This window comes from Lutra lutra, chromosome 18 (assembly GCF_902655055.1).
Source record: "Lutra lutra chromosome 18, mLutLut1.2, whole genome shotgun sequence".
NCBI classification, from domain to species: Eukaryota; Metazoa; Chordata; class Mammalia; order Carnivora; family Mustelidae; genus Lutra; species Lutra lutra.
Genome location: NC_062295.1, coordinates 4,701,265 through 4,721,408, shown reverse-complemented (window position 1 = coordinate 4,721,408; position 20,144 = coordinate 4,701,265). Strand labels below are relative to the sequence as shown.

The 20,144-nt window shown below is 43.6% G+C and overlaps 1 protein-coding gene across 5 annotated transcripts in view; it reads right to left on the bottom strand.

Moving 5' to 3' along the window:
• Positions 1–20,144, bottom strand: part of RBFOX1 (RNA binding fox-1 homolog 1) — a 2,072,285-nt gene that overhangs the window by 1,562,646 nt on the left and 489,495 nt on the right. For all 5 annotated transcript variants that reach the window (XM_047713056.1, XM_047713053.1, XM_047713055.1 and 2 more), the window contains exon 4: positions 11,540–11,572. In XM_047713056.1, the coding sequence (XP_047569012.1) occupies positions 11,540–11,572 (33 nt within the window). The remainder of the gene's footprint in view (positions 1–11,539; positions 11,573–20,144) is intronic.

Here is a 20,144-nt window from a genome sequence, read left to right as displayed (position 1 = left end):
GCCCCCCCTTCTTCACGATGGGAAGAAAGACAGTGAATTGAGAGAAACTGCAAAACACAAAACAGGTGTCTGGCAGGTAGCCACAGTGTAGGGCTTGGTGAAGCACAATGGTTGGGATGACAATAGAGATGATTATCATCATCATTATCACACCGTGGCAGGTATTTAAATTCTCACGGCATACGTGTGTGCCCCTCACATTTCCCAGACCCCTTGCAGTGGGTGCCATGGAACGAGGTTTAGCTGGCAGACGGTGGGCAGAAGTGACGTATATAATTTCTGCACTGAGACAATGAAAAATGCAAGAGAGATTCCGTGTTCTCTTTTGCCCCCTGCCATACCTATGGCCAAGGTGTGTGTTGACATGATGCACCCACAGATAGAAGCAGCTTGTGCTGTTTGATCACTCAGTGGGGAGTCACCCAACGCTCACTGCACGTGCAGCACGGGTGAAAAAGAAACCTCTGTTGGGTAAGTCATTGAAACTTGACCCCTTTCACTTGTTACTTCAGCCTAGCCTAACCTCTCCTGCCTGGTCTTTAACTAAGAAAACCACAGAGCAACGGACGACATCCCCCAGTCGTGCCAATGGCTAAATCTACCATGAGACACACCTAGAATTCAGCACCTTCTTCTAAGACTGGAGTCTCAGAAGACTCCATTTGCAATTCATGTGCAAGATCTGGGCAGAATCTAGTCTGAAGACTGAATGCAACCCAAGGAAAGACGCTCAGCAGTCACTCTCTCTAGCTTCAAGTTAACTATCAGAAAACCCTGCGGACCCAGCGTAGTATCTACTCATGGGAACTCAAGAAGTCTTCTTGAGATACTCTGTTTGCAGTCAGCAACCACATTCGTTGAAACCACTAACGTGCTGTTTCTAGACAGCATTCTCTCTCCTCTCCCGAGGTATGAGTCGCTCTGAGCATTGCAAAGGGCTCTCAATGTCTTCATGACTGCCAGTCTATAAGAAGGAGGGGGCTGTAGGACCTGAATTCCTATCCATGCTGGTGCTGAGGACAGTAATAGGGCAAAGTATAAAACATAATTAACACATTTCAAATCAACATGTAAAACGTGTCAGCTGTTTGAGTATTAATTAATATTTTTGCAAACTAATTACATTAGAATGACAAGGCCAGAAAGACACTAAAAGAGTTTACTAATTTTGTTCCACTCCTCTTATTTAAATGGCTGCATGGATTACCACTTTATTCAATTTTTACTTTTTTTAATTTACCAGAAACGATCTAAACACCACACTATTTCACAGCTATCATCATTTATTCATAACTCAATAGAGGAAGCCAGAATAGCAGTAACTCTCCCCCCCCCTCCTAATTGTCATTCTGGTGAGATAAGTGGGATATCAGCCCCAAGTCAAGCTACATTAGTGCTGAGAATCAGACACAGTCACGAAGTTTCTCCAAAGTGTGTGAGCATCATTTGTCATGAGAGGTTTGTGCTGAGCAATGCAGACTTTAACCCAAGTGGGTTTTCAAGCCTGCTTCTCCCATCTTCGCTGGGCTGCTGGTTCGGAAGGCAAATTGCCTAGAAGCAAATACTAATTCTGCCTACTAGCCATATGGCCTTGGGTGGATCCCATCGACTCTTCTGAGTCTTGGTTTTCTCACCCATGAAATGAAGGTTATATTAATACTTATCCACCCATGGTTCTTGGAAGGAACAAACCAGGTAATCCATGTAAAATACTTAGCACTATACCCAACATAATGTGAGCACTCAACACATGTTAGCTGCTCTCATGACCACCACCACCATCACTACCATCATCAGGACTCACTTTCAGTGCCCCATTATTACATGCCAATCCACACGTCCGACTGATTTTCCAATTCCCCTCTCTTCTCTCATGCCTGATTCACATACAGAAACAACCCAAAGCAGTCTCTTGGCTGCCTGTCAGACTTGTTCCCAATTATTGAAATACGCCATGGAGTGTGGTATTCAGGTATAAGGTTTTCAAGACCTCCAATTGATCTTAGAGCTCAGGCACATGGGTGAGAGGTAAAGGACGCCTCACATATTCTGGAGGTCTCTTGAGATTCCCAGGAGGCTTGATCATCCTCTCTCGGTGTTCACTCTCTCCCTTGAGCCCTGCTCTACTCTAGAACTTGGCTAAAAACACCTGTTCACGCATCGACATATTTTACTCGATTATAAGCTCCTTGAGAGCAGGAAAATGTCTGATTCATTTTAAGTGACCAGGGTCTAAAGGAATGGCTACAGAATAGTAGATGCTCTTTAATTCTGTTGAGTCAGTGCATAGACCCCAAAGAGGTCCATCTGCTAAGCATACATAGACTGCTCAGTTCCAGACACCCTGACCCCACCTGGATACAACCACAGCCCTTCCTCCTTGCCCCTTGCTAGAAGGATTATTTCCCTGATTTCCTAAGGGGAGAATCCCACAGTTTCCTATGTGGACCTCATCCTTCTTCACGGACCGTTCATTAACCTTTGCCCTTGGCCTTGGTTTCAATCAAGTTCAACCAACTGAACTCCCCAACCCCCGGAGTGCTTCTGAACAGCCCAACACTGCCTTTCAGCTGCACTTCCAAGACTTCTCCCATGTCCCCCGGAGAAGCCCTCCCACCATGGGTGAGTCTATTTCTCCTTCACCATTGATAAAACATGCTGAGCCCTTGGAATTATGCAACATTACAGACTATGACAGGCTGAAGCCTCCACTGTTCAGTCCAATTTGGTGGATCGTGTCTGAGAGGGAGAGTGAAATGTGAGCCCAGAGCACATCTTTTGATCTTAAACAGTAAGAAGACTGGAATGTATAATGCTATGGAAATAAATGGTGTCAAAACTGTAGGAAATAATTCATGGTGTGGGAATGGGTTTTGTGATCACAGAGCACTCACAAAATCTTAAAACAGAGAGTCAACTAGATTGGTTGAGCTGTGGCTGGGAAAGCTTAGAGGAAGAGAAAATTCAGAAGGGGAAAGACTAGATATTTCTCTCAAGACTTGAAAGGCCCAGGCTTTGCCCTAGAGAGATGGGAGGTGACTCCTGGCTTCCCCTTCTTATCCCCTCAGCTGGCTTTGGAGTCTAACAGTCATGGATGTGATTCCTGATCCCCCTCCTGTTACCTCTGTTACTCATTCGATTAACCACTTTGAGCCTCAGTTTGCTCATCTATAAAATAGGAAAAATAATCGTACTTACTTCAAAGGGCTCTTACAGGGGTTAATAAGAGAAGGTATGTAAAGTGATTTATAGAATGCCTGGCATTCAGTCAGATGCTAACTAAAAGTTTGTTCCCCCCACCTTTGCTTACTTTTCTCATTAACCCTACTGCACAGTATAAATGCTGAGATACTTCTAACTCATGTGTAAAAACTCACAGAAACCCGTTTTCTTCCATAATAGAAGCAATGAGAAGAGAATTTTTTAATTGCTCACCTTTTTGAGGGACCATTAGTTAATGTCCATGGAGTATGTAAGGTGTTTTTGGAAGGCTTCAGGACTGATGCTGGTTAGAGGCTAGAAACTGGTTCTAGCTGGCTTCTCCGCTATTTCCAATTTGTGACTTAGAATGAATTCCCAACAATACTAATAAAAACAACAACTACAATGCCTGGCATATATTATGAGCTATTTATGCACTAAGTAATGTGCTAATTGCCTTCCATACCTTATGCCATACCTTATGTCTTTTCACCTTCACTAAAAAGCTATAAGGTTCATTCTTTAATTGTCTTCATTCTATGGAGGAGACAAATGAGACACACAAAGGTTGAGTAATTTTGCTGAGTTTCGCTGCTGGCAGGGACTAGAGATAAGAAAGAGCAGAGCTGGGGTTTGAACTCCACACCCATCCTCATAGTGGTAATGTTCACAGTGGAAGAAGCCCCAGAGTTGTAGTGAGACACACTGTTTCAAACACTGGCCATGCTATCTAATACTCGGGGACGTTTGGTGAGCCTGCACCACGGCTCAGGGTTGTCGGTTTCCTTCTCTGTAGAATGTGCAGAGTGACACACATTTTAAAGACTGTCATGAAAAGGGACGCCTGGGTGGCTCAGTGGGTTAAGCCTCTGCCTTCGGCTCAGGTCACGGTCTCAGGGTCCTGGGATCGAGCCCCGCATCGGGCTCTCTGCTCGGCGGAGAGCCTGCTTCCCTTCCTCTCTCTCTCTGCCTGCCTCTCTGCCTACTTGTGATCTCCGTCTGTCAAATAACTAAATAAAATCTTTAAAAAAAAAATAAAGACTGTCATGAAAATAACACAGTGTGTGGCACTCAGCTCACATGGTGAGTGACAGCCACAGTGTTTAGTACTGCTGCTGGCAGGCTCCTGCTCATATTCCTGCTCTGGTGCTCACACATGTTGGTTTGCTAGACGCATCTCCCTGATCAATCAGCCTCTCACCAGTGCGTTCCCTCCTTCTGTTTATTTCCCTCTTCAACCCCCAATTCTACCTCTGCTCCCCTATTCTCGGCACGTAAATTTCCCTCTGTTATTCACTAGGAAAATGAAAGCTGCCAGGCATAACCTCTTTCAATTCCTCTTCCTTCTCCTTCAAATTTATCCACACTTGCTCTCCATCCTTCATTTCTCAATGTCACAGAGGAAAAATGCCCTTTCTCAGTCCAGTTAATGCCATAGTTCTCTGGCACAGGTGCTGAGCCCTGATGACACAATGGTGAGCCAAGCACCTTCAGGGATACTCTGGTCACCTTCAGTGAGTAAAACCCCACCTGTGCTCGAATTTTCTCCTCATATCCTCTGAGGCCTGTCCTCCAGGCCTGTAACACACCCGAAGCTCTGTCATCTTCAAAATTCCTTCAAGTTGGAGACCGTCATTCGCTGGGCTCAACCATTTGGGCCTTGATGGGCTCGTCTATACTATGCTTATGGGTCTTCTCTTTCCATTTACTCCGTAAGCCACCAAATCTAACTTCTGCTTCAACTGCCTACATTGAGAAGGCTGTTATTGAGAACCTTAATGATTGTAGACCTGCCAAATCGAGTGCCATCAAACCAGTGCTCACTCTCCTAACCCCCAGTGAATCACTCAGTACCTCATCTCTTCCTTGTAACCTCTTCCTCTTTGCCTTACATGAGGATACTTGGCCCTGGTTTCTCCATATTCACTATAATCATTTCCACTCTCCTTTACTGCTCCCACACCCCCCTTTTAATGCTTATTCCCGGAACATGTAAACCCTTTCCCATCTGTACCTTTGCTCATGTTCTCCTTTTTCTACTGGATGATGATCGAACTTACTTTGCAAGCCTCCAGCCTTTATATTATTCCCCTGGGAAGCCTCCATAGGTACGCCACTCCTATCTAGGCTCACTCACATTTGAACTGAAATTCAAAGCTTCCCAAATATGACCTCCAGCTTATGGACAGAGCTTCACTCTTATGAATACCCTGGTGCTCACAAAACAATGGATATCACAGCATTTATTAGATATAACCCACCCAACCCCACACTGGACCATATGTTCTTTGCAGGTCTGATTTTGCGTCAAAGTTCTATGTGTTTCCCAGGGTCTAGAGCTGTACCTAGGATATAACAGCTGTCACTTAACTAGGCATCAAATTAAAAACATGCCAGCCATATCTCCAAATGAGAATTCTGGGCTCTTGAATTAAGGCCAGGCACTTTTTAAACTATTCTTTTAAGCTGGTTTCAAGGACAGGGAAGAGTATCAAAATGTGATTGGGCAAAATCAGACAAGGCCAAGAGTGTCCACTGGAAAGTGTTGCTAATCTTCAAGTGGATCTTGTCCTGGGTAGAGAAAAGGGGAATATTAACTCCAATGTGAATTAAGCCATATAAGTAAACTCCAGCTTGGCTAGGATCTGGGTTGGCATGGTGCAAAATCTTCACAGCAAGTTTTCAAAGCTAGAGGCCTCAAAATAAATTTCTAATGAGGCTATTTACACACTGTCATGCTTTACACAATCGATAAAAGACAGGGGATGCATGAAGGGATAAAATAATAATTGCTGAACACCTATTTTGTGCCAGGTACTATCTTAGGTATTGCATCAAGATTATCAAATTCTAAAATTCAAACCAATATTTGGGGTGGTTTCATTATTGCCATTTCAATGGTGAGAGGCTTAAGTGACTTCCCTGCAGGCATATGACTTGTAAGATGTGGACTCATGGTTCATATGTCATCTGTTAGACTCCAAAGCTCATGTTCTTTCCACTGTAATCCTCCTTGTGCAATAGCTCAACTTTTCCTTTTAAAATATTTTGGCTTCTCAGGTGACCTGAAATGGCCAGGACTGGTCTTTCGCCAACAGCCAAAGAAACTCAGCCCTTTTCCAGAAGCGCTGGTTTCTCTCCACATGGGTCAGAGTGCTTACAGGATTCTGAAGCCCTGAGACTCGGGGTTGAGACAGGGAAAATAAATGATTCCTTGGCCCAGAATAAAGTTTCCTTCTGGAAAGAAAAAGGGATTAGTGGGAGGGAGATCCTACCTACATTTCCTGAAGGCCCCTGGGCTTTACCACCTGCACTGTTTGCCATTGCAATTATTTGGAATGGCAAAACTATAGTATCCATCAATCTCAGTCCGATTCCTTTGCCATGAAATAGGAGCAGGCCAATTTATCAAAATTGAGGCCCTCCGCTGGGTTTATATTGCCATTAAACTATCAACAGGAAATCATTAAGGTGAGGCAAGAAACCAATTGCTAACTGAAAAGAAATGATTTTTTCTCAAACATCCTCGCCTGCAGCCTTCTTTGTTTGGCTGTCAGCATAACCGGCTGTGGGGCTGGGTCTCCGATCTCTGTGTTAATGTGCAGTTGGTGGTGGAGAGAACTCAGATGCAGGCATTTGCAATCCAATGGCTATGCCCAGGTTACTTGGTTCTCTCTCAGCAGGGCAAGCTGCGTGACGATAAATAGGGGGGAAATGTGTATGCATTTGTGCGATAAAACAAGCTTAATGATTCTGAAGGGGAAGGAGTCCACGAGACATACAGTAGCAACTTAGGAACAAAATGGAACCATGCAGGGCCAATTAATGTGCAAATATGTGTGTGCTGAACTTGCATTCCATTCATCATGTGGACATGGAAATTGGGCCATTTATCTGTTATATTATGTATGTGACATCTTAGTTTGGTTCTTACAGGCTGCTCGGAGACAAAGGGCCATGTGCTTTGCGGCTAGCAGAGGGAATTTAAGATAAATTCTTCAGCTGTCATAAACATTGCTGGGCAGAATTTGGTCACAAGATAAAGCTCTTTCCTCTGCAGGGTTTTAACATTTCTCAATAGTCCATGTGCCATCTTATTAAAACTGTGTGTGGTGCGGGGAGGGGTGGCATATGCCATGAAAAATTATTGGCACAAACAGCTTGCTGTCATGTTTTCAAAGTCCAGATTTAGCAAACGTTATTCACATATTCACTGTCAATCTGTAGAGAGAAAGGGAACTGGCAAAGCCATTCATTCTCACTGATTCTGTGGGTTTGTAATTCTTCTTGTCCTCCCTGTAACCAATGACTCCTCCACAGGTGGGGTTTGTTCTTCTGAAATTACAATCGTTTGTCTGTGCTTAGGAAAAAAGAAAGTCATTTGAGAAGGAAAAGGACCTCACAGAAGCACTTTCCCGGAGCCACTATTATTTACCTAACAGAACACGCCATGAATATGGATCACGCATTAAATAATGGTGATCGCTTGCTTTGATGAATTGCCATTAGAAATTCAATTAATAAAAGGTTACCTCCCTGCAGTAGCGCAGAAAAATATGATCTGGCTGCAGCAATGACAATTGAGCCTCAGAAACAACGGTTAGGAGAAATAAAAAGTTTTTGTTGTTGCTTTTTTTTAAACCTGCTCCATCTGGGAAATAGGAGTCCAGAGTGAAAATGAAGAAAGAAAGGAATGGATGAGGGAATCAATTGAGGCTATTTTTGATCTACAGTTTTGTCTATATGTTGAGCATTCCTATACTTTCATACTACTTCCCCGACCTGATCATCCTTTCTTTTTCATTATCTTGTTTTATATTTTGGAAGGCAGCTATGCTCACCACTATACCACCAACGCTTGTTTTATATTTTGAATGTTTGCATTTTCTTTCCTTTTCTTCTCCCATCTTCCTCCCTCTCCTGTTGATATACAAATTTTGTACTCTGAGGTGCATACACTTTAAGTACAGTGCTCCATAAATGTTACATGTGCTGGTTACCTGTGTGATCTTACCCAGGTGATGCTGTTGAGTATTTTCATCTCCAGTAAGTTCTCTTGTGCCCCCCACCCAATCAGTACCTCCCAGAGGTAATCCCAATTGTTTCCTTAATCACCAGAGATGAGTGCTGGTTTTAAATACAGGCTAGTAAAATCAGAGTGCATTCTTCTATTCTGATTTTTTTTTTCACTCAACATTATGTTTCTGATATTCATAAGGGCTGTTTCGTATATCTATACATAATTCTTTTTTAAAAAATTTTTATTTATTTATTTTAAAATTTTATTTACTTATTTGATAGAGAGTGAGAGAGAGAATGACAGGGGAGAGGGTCAGAGGGAGAAGTAGACTCCTCATGGAGCTGGGAGCCCGATGTGGGACTCAATCCCAGGGTTCCGGGATGGTGACCTGAGCCGAAGGCAGTCGCTTAACCAACTGAGCCACCCAGGAGCCCCCATAAATCTTTTTTTTTAAGATTTTATTTATTTATTTGACAGAGATCACAAGTAGGCAGAGAGGCAGGCAGAGAGAGAAGCAGCAGCAGGCTCCCCACCAAGCAGAGAGCCCGATGTGGGACTCGATCCCAGGACCCTGAGATCCTGACCTGAGTTGAAGGCAGAGGCTTAAACCACTGAGCCACCCAGGCGCCCTATACATAATTCTTTTTGATTGTTCTCTTGTATTCATTGCATAGCTATACCATAGTTTATTAAACTGTAATCTCATTCGTGGATGTTTGGTTTGCCTGTGATCAAGTTTCTGTGAAAACTCCTGGGTACACTCTTTGGTGGACATAAGCATTCAGTTCTGTTGGGCACACAAGGTGTGCAATTACTAGATCATTAAACATTTCACCAATATTTACAGCATTCCAATTCTCTAAAACTCCATTTTTAAATCTGAAAATGGCAGTAATAATATCCTCCCATATGTGATTTCTGTGAAATTGAAAAGGGGCAACATATGTAAAGGTGTTCTTATTGTTGTTTGTTTTAAATTGCCAACTGTGACACAAATGTGAGACTATCTAGGGGGAAAAGCAGAAAGATGGGAGATCACAGGGAACAGGTAACTGTCCGTGGTGCTGACCTCAGAGGCATGAGATACATTCAGGTATGATCCAGAAAGCTGGACTGGCCCTTAAGGAGAGGCAGGGCTAACATTTACTGAACACCCACTATGCACCAGGTTTTCATGTGATGTTGTGGACTTTTAGACTTGTGTCCTCCCAAAATTCACAGGTTAAAATCCTAACCTCCAATGTAATGGTAGTAGGAGGTGGGGCCTTTGTGAGTGATTAGATTATGAGGGTGAAGCCCTCATGAATGGGGTTTGTGCCCTTATAAGCAAAGAAAGAAGAGCTTGTCCTCTCTCTGCTCTCTTGCCACACAAGGATACAAGGAGAAGATGGCTATCTTGCCAACCAGAAAGAGTCCTCACCAGATATCAGATCTGCCAGAGTCTTGACCCTGGATTTCCCAACCTTCCTAACTGTGAGAAATAAGTTTCTGTTTTTTAAGCTATTCAGTCTATGTGATGTTCTTACAGCAGTCTGAAAGAAGACACACGGCATGGCAGTTAAGAGCCAATACTTTGCACCCTACCTTGAAACCTGACTCCATCATTCACTAGTTGAATGGCTCTAGGAAAGTTACTGAGTCTTTCTGAGGCTCAGTTTATTCTTCTGAAAAGGAGGATTATAACCGTGTGTATATCACAACATTTCTGTAAGGATTTTTTTTTTTAAGATTTATTTATTTGACAGAGAGAGATCACAAGTAAGCAGAGAGGCAGGCAGAGAGAGAGGAGGAAGTAGGCTCCCTGCTGAGCAGAGAGCCCGATGTGGGGCTCGATCTCAGGACCCTGAGATCATGACCCGAGCCGAAGGCAGAGGCTTAACCCACTGAGCCACCCAGGCACCCCTTTGTAAGGATTTTTATAAGATGGTACATGGGGGTGCCTGAGTGGCTCAGTGGGTTAAAGCCTCTGCCTTTAGCTCGGGTCATGATCTCAGGGTCCTGGGATCAAGCCCCGCATCGGGCTCTCTGCTCAGCAGGAAGCCTGCTTCCTCCTCTCTTTCTGCCTGCCTCTCTGCCTACTTGTGATCTCTGTCTGTCAAATAAATAAATAAAATCTTTAAAAATGAAAAAATAAGATGGTACATGTAGAGCCTTACATAGTAAATGGGGTATTCATGATGAATACATGAAAACTGGTATTCTAGTTACAGCAGACTAGAAGAGTAAACACTGCCATTGACATTTTAATTCGCTCAACAACTTCATGTGATCTGCATTGTCATTCTCATTCTGAAAATGAGGAAATTAAATTTGGGGAGATACATGACTACCTCAAGTCACTGGTCACAAGATCATGGGAAGCAAGTGAATTTAGTGGCTTTTTCACTCTACCCCATCCTTCTGCTTTCCACCCGCTTCCCCTTCCCATTGATCTGCTTCCCAAATTCCTGCCTCACTAGGCATTTCAAAGTAACATTTACACTAGTAATGCATCAAAGTTCCTGGAAAACCTTTGCACACCAAGCCATCATATCCAAGGATATAGACACTCAACTGGAGTTTCCACCCTTGAATAATGTTGTCCCCTTATATTTTGTAGAGACCTGCCAGAATCTGCCTCCACACCTGTGTGATAGAGCCGAAGGAGATGTCATTATCCTCACTGGGCACATGAGGAAAGTGAGTCTCGGCGGTGATAGTGATGCACAATGCCACAATGAACCCAGGCTCTTGAGTCCAGAGTTCATGCTTCTTGTTCTATCCACATAATAACTTGGGATTGGGACTGCAACTCCCCCATGACACTGGAAATATTTTGGAAATATTCCTTAAAGAACATAACATACAATTCCCAATGATGGTCACCTTGCTAATGACCTCTGACCCATGTCTTTTTTATCCTTTACCAGCCTCAGCCACAGTTCTCTTCATGCCCCAGAGGACAAGGAGGGTAAGGAAGAGGACGGAGGAGATGGAAGAAGGGCATAAAATAGACGGAGGTCTCACTGCTTAGTATCTTATCTTAGTGAAGTTGGAATCATAATGTATATATATACTGACAGAGTTTGAAGTCACCAGGACAGAAGCAAACAGGACATCTGGCTTTGAAACCACCAACCACCTTTACCAGGCTACTCAGTGTGCACCTGGTCATCAGCCCCAAACAGCAGGACGAAACCAGCCCACTAACAATGTCCTATGCAAACCACCAGGACACTGCACAGAGCAGATCTCAACTAGGACACCCATTTCACTGCATGACAGAAGGAAACCACGTCAAAATGTCCTCCAAAGAGACAGCAAAACCACATTTCCTACCTCAGCTTTGCTGGTAGCCAGGCTCGTCAAAACCTGAAAGTTAAAGGGAAAAAAAACCATTAGTATTGATTCAACAAGAAGGTAATTGGATTAATTGTCTTTTTAAAGGAACTGGCATCCATAATTTGTTATGGCCCAAGGGGACAATGAGTGCAACACACACACAGACACATACACACAGATGCACAGAAAGACAGACAGACACACACACACACGCACACAGAGGTACTTTTTCTTCTACCAAGCACAGCAACAAGATTTGTTTTTTCCAGGCCTGTGTAGAAGGTGAAGAAGATAATTAATATTTTCAACACATTATAACCATCTTGCCAGGGAAAAAAAAAAGGCAGGGGGAGGGCTGTGTGCAATACCCGTGCACTGATAATGATTAAATGAACACTGAAAAAGCAAAGGCATTGAAGACATTTTTGAGGGTTTTTTTTTCCCCTTAAAGTTTCGAGTCAGTGTTAGTGGAAGGTAAAACAACAAACTACAGCAACTGTAGCTTTCTGTGTTCAAAATGCCTCAAAATATTGTGAAACAAAGCGTTGTGCCAGGCACTGTGCCAACTTTACGCTTACTGTCTCATTTAATCCCCAGAATAACTTTTATTATTCCCATTTCATAGAGGAGAACATGGGGTTTAGAAAAGTTAATTCTTCCAAGCCCAGAACATTATTAAGTAGGGAAATTAAATTAAAGCCCAAGATAACATCATACAGACTTTATGGCTCCTACCCACAGCCCATTTTCTCTCTCTGGGCTCATACCTAGTTTGCATCAACATGGCTATACACAGAAAGAAGGAATCGTCGGTAAATACAGGACCCATAACGGTGCTTCCCTCAGGAAAACATTGACGAAGACATTGAAAGAAGCCAGCATGCCAAGTTTCAGTGGTTCCTTCTGTGGCAAAACCAAGACAAAAAGACAAGCTGTGGGGATCTGGCACTGTGTTTCCTACATGAAAACCATAGCAGGCAGTACCTGGACCTACAACACCACATCTGCTGTCACAATAAAGTCCCCCATCAGAGGACTGAAAGAGTTGAAAGACCAGTTGAAAGACCACTTGAAACACTACTAGCCTATAATAAATGGGTTAGTTTATGTAACAGAAAAGAAAAAAAAAAGATGTGGGGACAACTGAGTGGCTCAGTAGGTTAAGGAAAAAAAGTGTTTTACTTAGACACCACACATCATCATTCATATACATTCAAAATATGCACTGAGGCAGATAAGACTTTTTTTTTTTCTGATAACATTCTGTCTTGCAACTTTCATTCTTACATCCAAGATTGACTTGGGCAACCTCAGTCATATTTTCCTACCAGACTGCTGTGTCACCTTAAAATTTATGACACTCTAACCCCCAAGGGATGAAATTTTGGGATGGGGTCTTTGGGAAGTAATTCAGTTTAGATGAGGTAATGAAGGTGGGCTGCACAAGATGGGGTTACTGTCTTTATCAGAAGAGACACCAAAGAGATAGTTTCTGTTTGCTTCGTCTCTTCCTCCACCTGTATGCACCAAGGAAAGGGTACATGAGGACAGAACACAAAGGAGGCCATCTGTAACTCAAGGAGACAAGCTTCACCAGACACCAACCCTGCTGGCACCTTGACCTTGGACTTCCGGTCTTCAGAACTATGACAAATAAATTTCTGTTGTTTAATCCACCCTGGCTAGGATATTTTGTTAAGGCAGCCCACACTGACTACGATATGGATCGATACCAGCTCACTGTTGTGACTCCAGCAAAGTGCTTAGGAATCTGTGTCTTTCTGAGTTAGCTGACCAGTCCCTGTAGCTCATGCTGGCCCAGCTCCCAGAAGAACCCCTCCCACGCTCGCCTCAAAGTATGAGACCAGCCCTCACCTAAGCATTAGCCCCAGAAGTAATTCAGACAGAGCTTGTTGCCCACTGGGCAGCTTCACGCATCATTACCCTCCTCAACAGGAGGCCAGCCTTCAAACTGACCTCAGCCAGGAGAGTCCATTAGCCATGGCCTGAGGCTTGCCAAACCATGAATCCAGGGGCCAGCCCTGGAGAAACACTCCAAGGTGTGATGAATATCAGAGCCGAGAGCCTCCCTGCTATTGCTCTCTGCTCTGGAGCCCTATTAGGCCTGGGGCCTGGAGAAAACCCGATTCCCAAGCAATTTACCACAGATGCCCGGGCTACACAATCTCACGTGTGTGTGTGTGCACACGTGCATGTTTTCCCTGCTGAAAACCAATGGGAAGATGGAAGGGCAGCATGATACCCAGCAGCTGCAGGTCTTACGCAGTATGCCTCTCCCTGCTTCACTGAGCACAAGGGCAAGACAGTTCTCAACCTACTTGGATTTTTCTCTACTGCACAATCTGAGTGTGTGTCTCCTAACTCTGTGTGTCTCTCCTAACTTCTAACTTTTGTGACTCTGCACTTACTTCGTGCCAACCCAATTCTTACATATATCTTAGACAGATGACACACACAGAAAGAGGCTTAGATATGGCTATGCAGTGCAGCATTGTTCACAATAACAATACATTTCTAAAAAACTTTAAACATCCACAAGTAAAAGAATGGCTAAAATACGGAGTTTGAACACACCAATACCCATAGCGGCCAGGGAAGTAATGAAAATGTTTAAAGTGGGCTGCCTGTAAAATAATAGGGAATGGAGGGGCCTGTGTGGAAATTAGAGATTGCATACTCTACCTAAAGCTATTTGCATTTAAAACAGCTAGATTGGAGCACCTGGGTGACTCAGTTGATTAAGCGACTGCCTTGAGCTCAGGTCATGATCCTGAAGTCCCCTCTGACCCTCTCTCCTCGCACATTCTCTCTCTCATTCTCTCTCTTTCAAATAAATAAATAGAATCTTTAAAAAATTTTTTAAAAAATAGCTAGATATGGTTCTGCCCAAACAAAATACATATGTGGCTGTTGGACTCCAAATTTATGATCCTCTAAGCCAAACCAATTATGATATATCTGTATTATGAAATATTATACATGTTAGAATATAATGTTTTTCATAGTGTTCTGACATGAAAAGACTATAACACATATGATAAATCAAAAAGAAAAGATGAAGAAAAGGACACACAAAATTGTACCAATCTCTAAAAAAATAAACAACCCTTAGGTCTATATGTATTATACATTCCTCTTTCCCTCTCTGCACACACATAGATATATGTCTGAAAAATGTCCAGGAGGGTACTCATCAAGCTGACAAAAGGTCTACCTCTAAGGAGGAAAATGGAACTTGAGTGAGAATTGATGGGTCGAAGAAAGTTGTGGGGAACTTTCTTTTACTAAATTGCTTGAAATTTTTTCATTAAGAATGTATCCATGTATTATTTGTCAAACTAAACATAAATAGGATAAAAATAAAGCTTTGGTGCTTTAATATTAATAAGAGACTTTAGAGAAGTGCTGGGTTTCTTTTCCTCATTGAAGAGTAAACTATACACAACTCTCTCACCCACTCATATGACAGAGTAGAAGCTGGGTCATAGGGTCGTGATAGGGAGTGGCCAACTGGAGGTAAATCATACTTGGATTTATAACCCCACATATTAGATAAATATAGGAAAAGCAAATGGTGAAAGTTACTAGAAGCTCTAAATACTACATTGGGGGTTGATTTTATAGTTCTGATTCTGTTAGATTCACTTCTAACACATACAGCTCAGGCCTTATTCAGGAATGTGGCACCCACAGAGCTCAGGGCCCATCTATGATCCGCTGTGGTATGTTGGGCACCTAGAACAGACTGCAGAGGCCAGCTGAATGAATGAGGTTTCTGTAGGGGCTGCAGGTGCCAGGCTAAGGCATTTGGCTTTTATCTTATCAGCAGCAGCCATCAGAGGGGTTCCAGCGGGGGCTGATATGATTAGAGCCATCTTTGAGGTGAGCCATTCTGTGCACCAGCATAGGGCACAGAAGGAATGCCGGAAACTCCTGGCAGGACACTCCTTAAAGCTTTGTTCCAGCCATTTCCCATCCCTTTAATCATTTCCTTCCTCTTCTTCCATTTCTCTACATGTGTTTGAAATTGCAAAGGGCGACATTAAGGGTTTCCTCCTCGCTCGTGCTCGAAACTTGATGTACATGATTACCTTGAGATCCTCACCTCAACTCTAGGAGCTGGCTCTCCTGCCACATTTGCAGATAGGGAAGCTGAGGTTGGAATGTTAAGTTCCTTTCCACACTATAGAGTGTCAGAGGCAGGGTTTGAACACAGATCCTACTTCAAAACTGCCTTCAAAACCCATGCAGGGACTACGCCTACACAACAGAGATATGGATTTTCTCCTGGGACTTCCCACAGGTTAATAGATAAGGACTGAGTTGACTGATAGAGGGAAGATCACCACTCAGGCACACCCACTTAAGTCTCCTAAGGGCCAGAATCTGAGATGCCCAAATACAATCTGGGGCTCTGTTGCTCCAAACTATTCAATCTCCTGTGCTGAACATTTTGGGGTACCACTCTTAATTTTGCAGGTGTAGTGGTAGATAGGCCTTCTTTGGTAGTATGGGATAGAAACAACTCAAAACACTCTAAGGACACAAAATAATTTATTAGTTCATTTTACTGGTAGAGCTCACTTCAAATGGATCTAGATAAGGATTAAAGAGCCTAAATTACTTCTCTGGTAAAGCAGTGAAATGAACCCAGGTCTCTATGATTCTAGATACCTACATGGGTTACAGGTGAATTTTGGGAAGCCCGTGGATATAGCCCTCCTATATTATCAGACACGTCAAAGCTGCAGCAACCAAATGTGTCATGACTTGACACAGTGGGTATTCATTTCTTGCCCGCATAACAGTCCTAGGTGGAAGAACACATTAGAGGACAGCTCTCCTCCACACCATCCTTGAGGGATCCAGGCTGAAAGAGTCTCTGCCATCTTTAATATGTGGCTTCCAAGGTCACCATGGTCATCTTCATACCAGCCAGCCAGGAGGAGAACACACGGAGGAACACTATGGTTGTCTTTATGAACCAGATCCAGAAAAATGTCATGAATTTCAGCTTACCTTCTACTGGCTAGAGCTCAGTCATGTGGCCACATATAATGGCAAGGGTGTTTGTACATATGGTCAAGCTATAATTCAAAGAGGAGAAGATGGTTTTAGAGAGCAGAGCTAGCAGGCCTGGCCACATCTCTTCACTGCAGCACTGCCTTGCCTAAGACCCCTCTGCATGATTCCCTGATAGAAAATCCATTTCTATCCAACCTCTTCCAATTTCTCCTAGTGATTGATTCAGTCAGTATAACTCACAATCTCTTGGTCCTGAGGTCCCTTCACTCTAGCTGGTCCTCTTGGGTGCACAAGCCAGATGGCTCAAACCCAGCTCTTCTGTGGTATCCTCTTTCTTCTTATTATTATGTTTTTATTATGTTAATCACCATACAGTACATCATTAGTTTTTGAGGTAGTGTTCCATGACTCACTGTTTGCGTACCCAGTGCTCCATGTAATATGTACCCTCCTTAATACCCATCACCAGGCTAACCCATTCTCCCCACCCCTTCCCCTCTAAAACCCTTTCCCAGAGTCCCTAGTATCTCATGGTTCATCTCCCCCTCTGATTTCCCTCCCTTCATTTTTCCCTTCCTTTTCAAATGTCCTCCATGCTATTCCTTATGTTCCACAAATAAGTGAAACCATATGATAATTGACTTTCTCTGCTTAACTTATTTCACTCAGCATAATCTCCAGTTCCATCAATGTTGATGCAAAAGTTGGGTATTCATCCTTTCTGATGGCTGAGTAACATTCCATTGTGTATATGGACCACATCTTCTTTATCCATTTGTCTGTTGAAGGACATCTCATCTCTTCCCACAGTTTGGCTATTGTGGACACTGCTGCTAGGAACGTTGGGGTGCATGTGGCCCTTCTTTTCACTACGCCTGTATCTTTGGGGTAAATACCCAGTAGTGCAATTCCTGGGTTGTAGGGTAGCCCTATTTTTAACTTTTTGAGGAAACGCCACACTGTCTTCCGAAGGGGCTATACCAACCTGCATTCCCACCAACAGTGTAAGAGGGTTCCCCTTTCTCCACAGCCTCTCCTGTGGTATCCCTCTTGACATAGAGAAGACTCACTGGTCAGTTTGCAAGAGCAAGGCTGAGACTGAAACTGTTCCCTTCCTTCATACCCACTCTCTGTTTTCTCCTCAACTCAAATAACCAGAAAGGGACCATCAGCAAAGACTCTGCAGGAGCAGACGGAGTCCTCTTATTGCTGGCTCCTCAAGATCTACAAGAGATCCCTTCCGAGTTCAGTTTTTCTTCAGGCTCACACTGATAATTCTCCTCTCTCCCTGAATCCTCTGATCTTCTGCTTCTGTATCTATCACCTGAGCTGGCTTGTCCCTCTGACAGAACCCTGAGGAGGTATCTGAGCCCTTGTGTTTGGCCCTCTTTCAAGTGGAAGAGATATTCAGCACTCCTTTGTATTCAGTTATGATCCTAATGATCTATTCTGGGATAACAGAAAACATTTTAGTCACCTTGACCAAAGGGGTCAGCGATGGGTTGTGAATTTTTACCATATTGAGTCAACTCTTCCTTGAACTGACTGAATCTCTGGGTTGTTTTCACTGGTGTACATAGAATACCTTCAAGGGCTACCATCAAAGAATAATAAAGCAGAAACGTGCTTGGGTTGTGGAATAAGACAAATGGGATTCTTGTCACTCAGCAGCCAAGTGGCTTTGAGGTCACTTTCCTCATCTGAGAGAGTTCACTTCCCTGTAAACTGAGAACAGGGAAACGCTTCTCTCCCCACTACTCCTCTGGGGTGTTGGTTCCATGTTACCTCTTAAACAGTAAACACTGGCATCTCTCCCTGCAGTGTCCTACCTGCAATAGTTGAATTCTGTGGAGACAAGGGACGCTAAGCATGGTTGTGGAGTCAGGTTCTGGGTTCAAAACCTGCTTTTACCACTTTCTAAGTATGTCATCTTGGGCACATGTAGTGACTGAAATTGGCCACACGTTCTAGGGTACTTCTTCCCCTGAGAGGTGGGGGTCTGTGTTCTCAATCCATGAATCTGAGTGGTCTCTAAAACTATCCTGACCAACAGATTACAGCAGAAGGGATACTGTTTCAGTTCTGGGCCAGCCTTAAAAGACTGGTGGCTGCTACTATTGTCTGTGGGGACCCTCTCTGAGTGCCCTCATCTGCTACATCAGAGGTTCCACTACGCCGAGACCACCAGGAAGAGGCTACATTGATACACTTTGATAGAGAGTTCCAGCTGAGCCCAAACTTCCAGCCTCCCTGGCCAGTGTGCCATCCACTAAGAAAAGCCATCTTGGACCCTCAGGCTGTCCGTCTGGCAGCTGAATGCCACCAAGAAACCTCAGTCAGTGTATGTCCAGATTCCTGACTCACAAAATCCTGAGCTATAATAAACGGCTGCTGTTTTGTGCCACTGGGTTTTGGGGTACTTTGATCACAGCAATCGACAATCACAACAAAAGGTAGGTCTCTTTTCCGAACCTGTAATTGTATGCTTACAAAATGGAAAACACGTTTAAACAAAAAATATTCAAAAGTGCTTGACGCGGTCCCTGGCACAGAGTTAAATGGTGAATTTATCTTTCCTTTCACAGAACCACATGCACTGTGCTGTTCTTTGTGGATCTCTACATGCGATACTCCAGATTTACTGTCAAGTGATGATGTTCAGGGAGCTCGGTTTGATTTCCAGCTGGTAAAATGTATATGGGTTGCTCTGGAATCAGAAATCCCTGGGCTTTGTAAATACTTGCTCTACCACTTACAAGCTGTGTGCATGGTGAAGGGAAAGCTACTTTACTTCTCTGTGCCTCAGTTTCCTCACTTAGAAAACACACAAAAATCTATCTCACTGTCTTTTTGCCATGGATTCATGGGAATGTCTGGTATGGAGTTGGAGATGGAGATCAGACGGCTGTCGTTCCCGTGAGTTTGGTGTAGTAACTGTAACAGCAGCAGTCCCAACACCTGGTATTTTAAGCCCCACTGCACTTAATGGAACAGCCGGTGAACAGAACACCCAAAGGGGTATTTTTTAAAGCAGGCAGCTGCCTCTCTCCCCACCATCCCTCTCCTCCACTCTAGCCCAGGACTTGGTTTCAACCACCAGAACTCAGCCCAGATTTATAAATATGAGAGTAAAAAAGGAAAGAACCCATTCACAGATGATATTCAACACCCCCCAACCAAATTCTATAGGCTCCAGACATGTCCAATGAATAAACGTCTCTTAAAATTCTTCTAGAAAATGCACAAGGTTTCTCTTAATAACTCTCACTGTCAGAAATGAAATATTTACACGCACTTGCTTCAAAATTCTGGCAGCTTGTAACCTAAGAATAGTTTTACTTATGGTGTTGAACAACTGCCTTAGGTCTAGCTTGTGGATGATTCTGAGAGGAGCAAGAGGATGCAGGGCCGAGAAAGGAAAGGAAAAGCCGCCTGTGGCGGGGAGGCTGAGCAGAAAGGGGCTGACAAATCCCTGTCCTTGGTCTGCCCTTGAAGTTGGTGTATTAGGAAGGTTAAAGTAGTTACAGTGCAGGGATGATGGGTGTCTGAGCTGTGA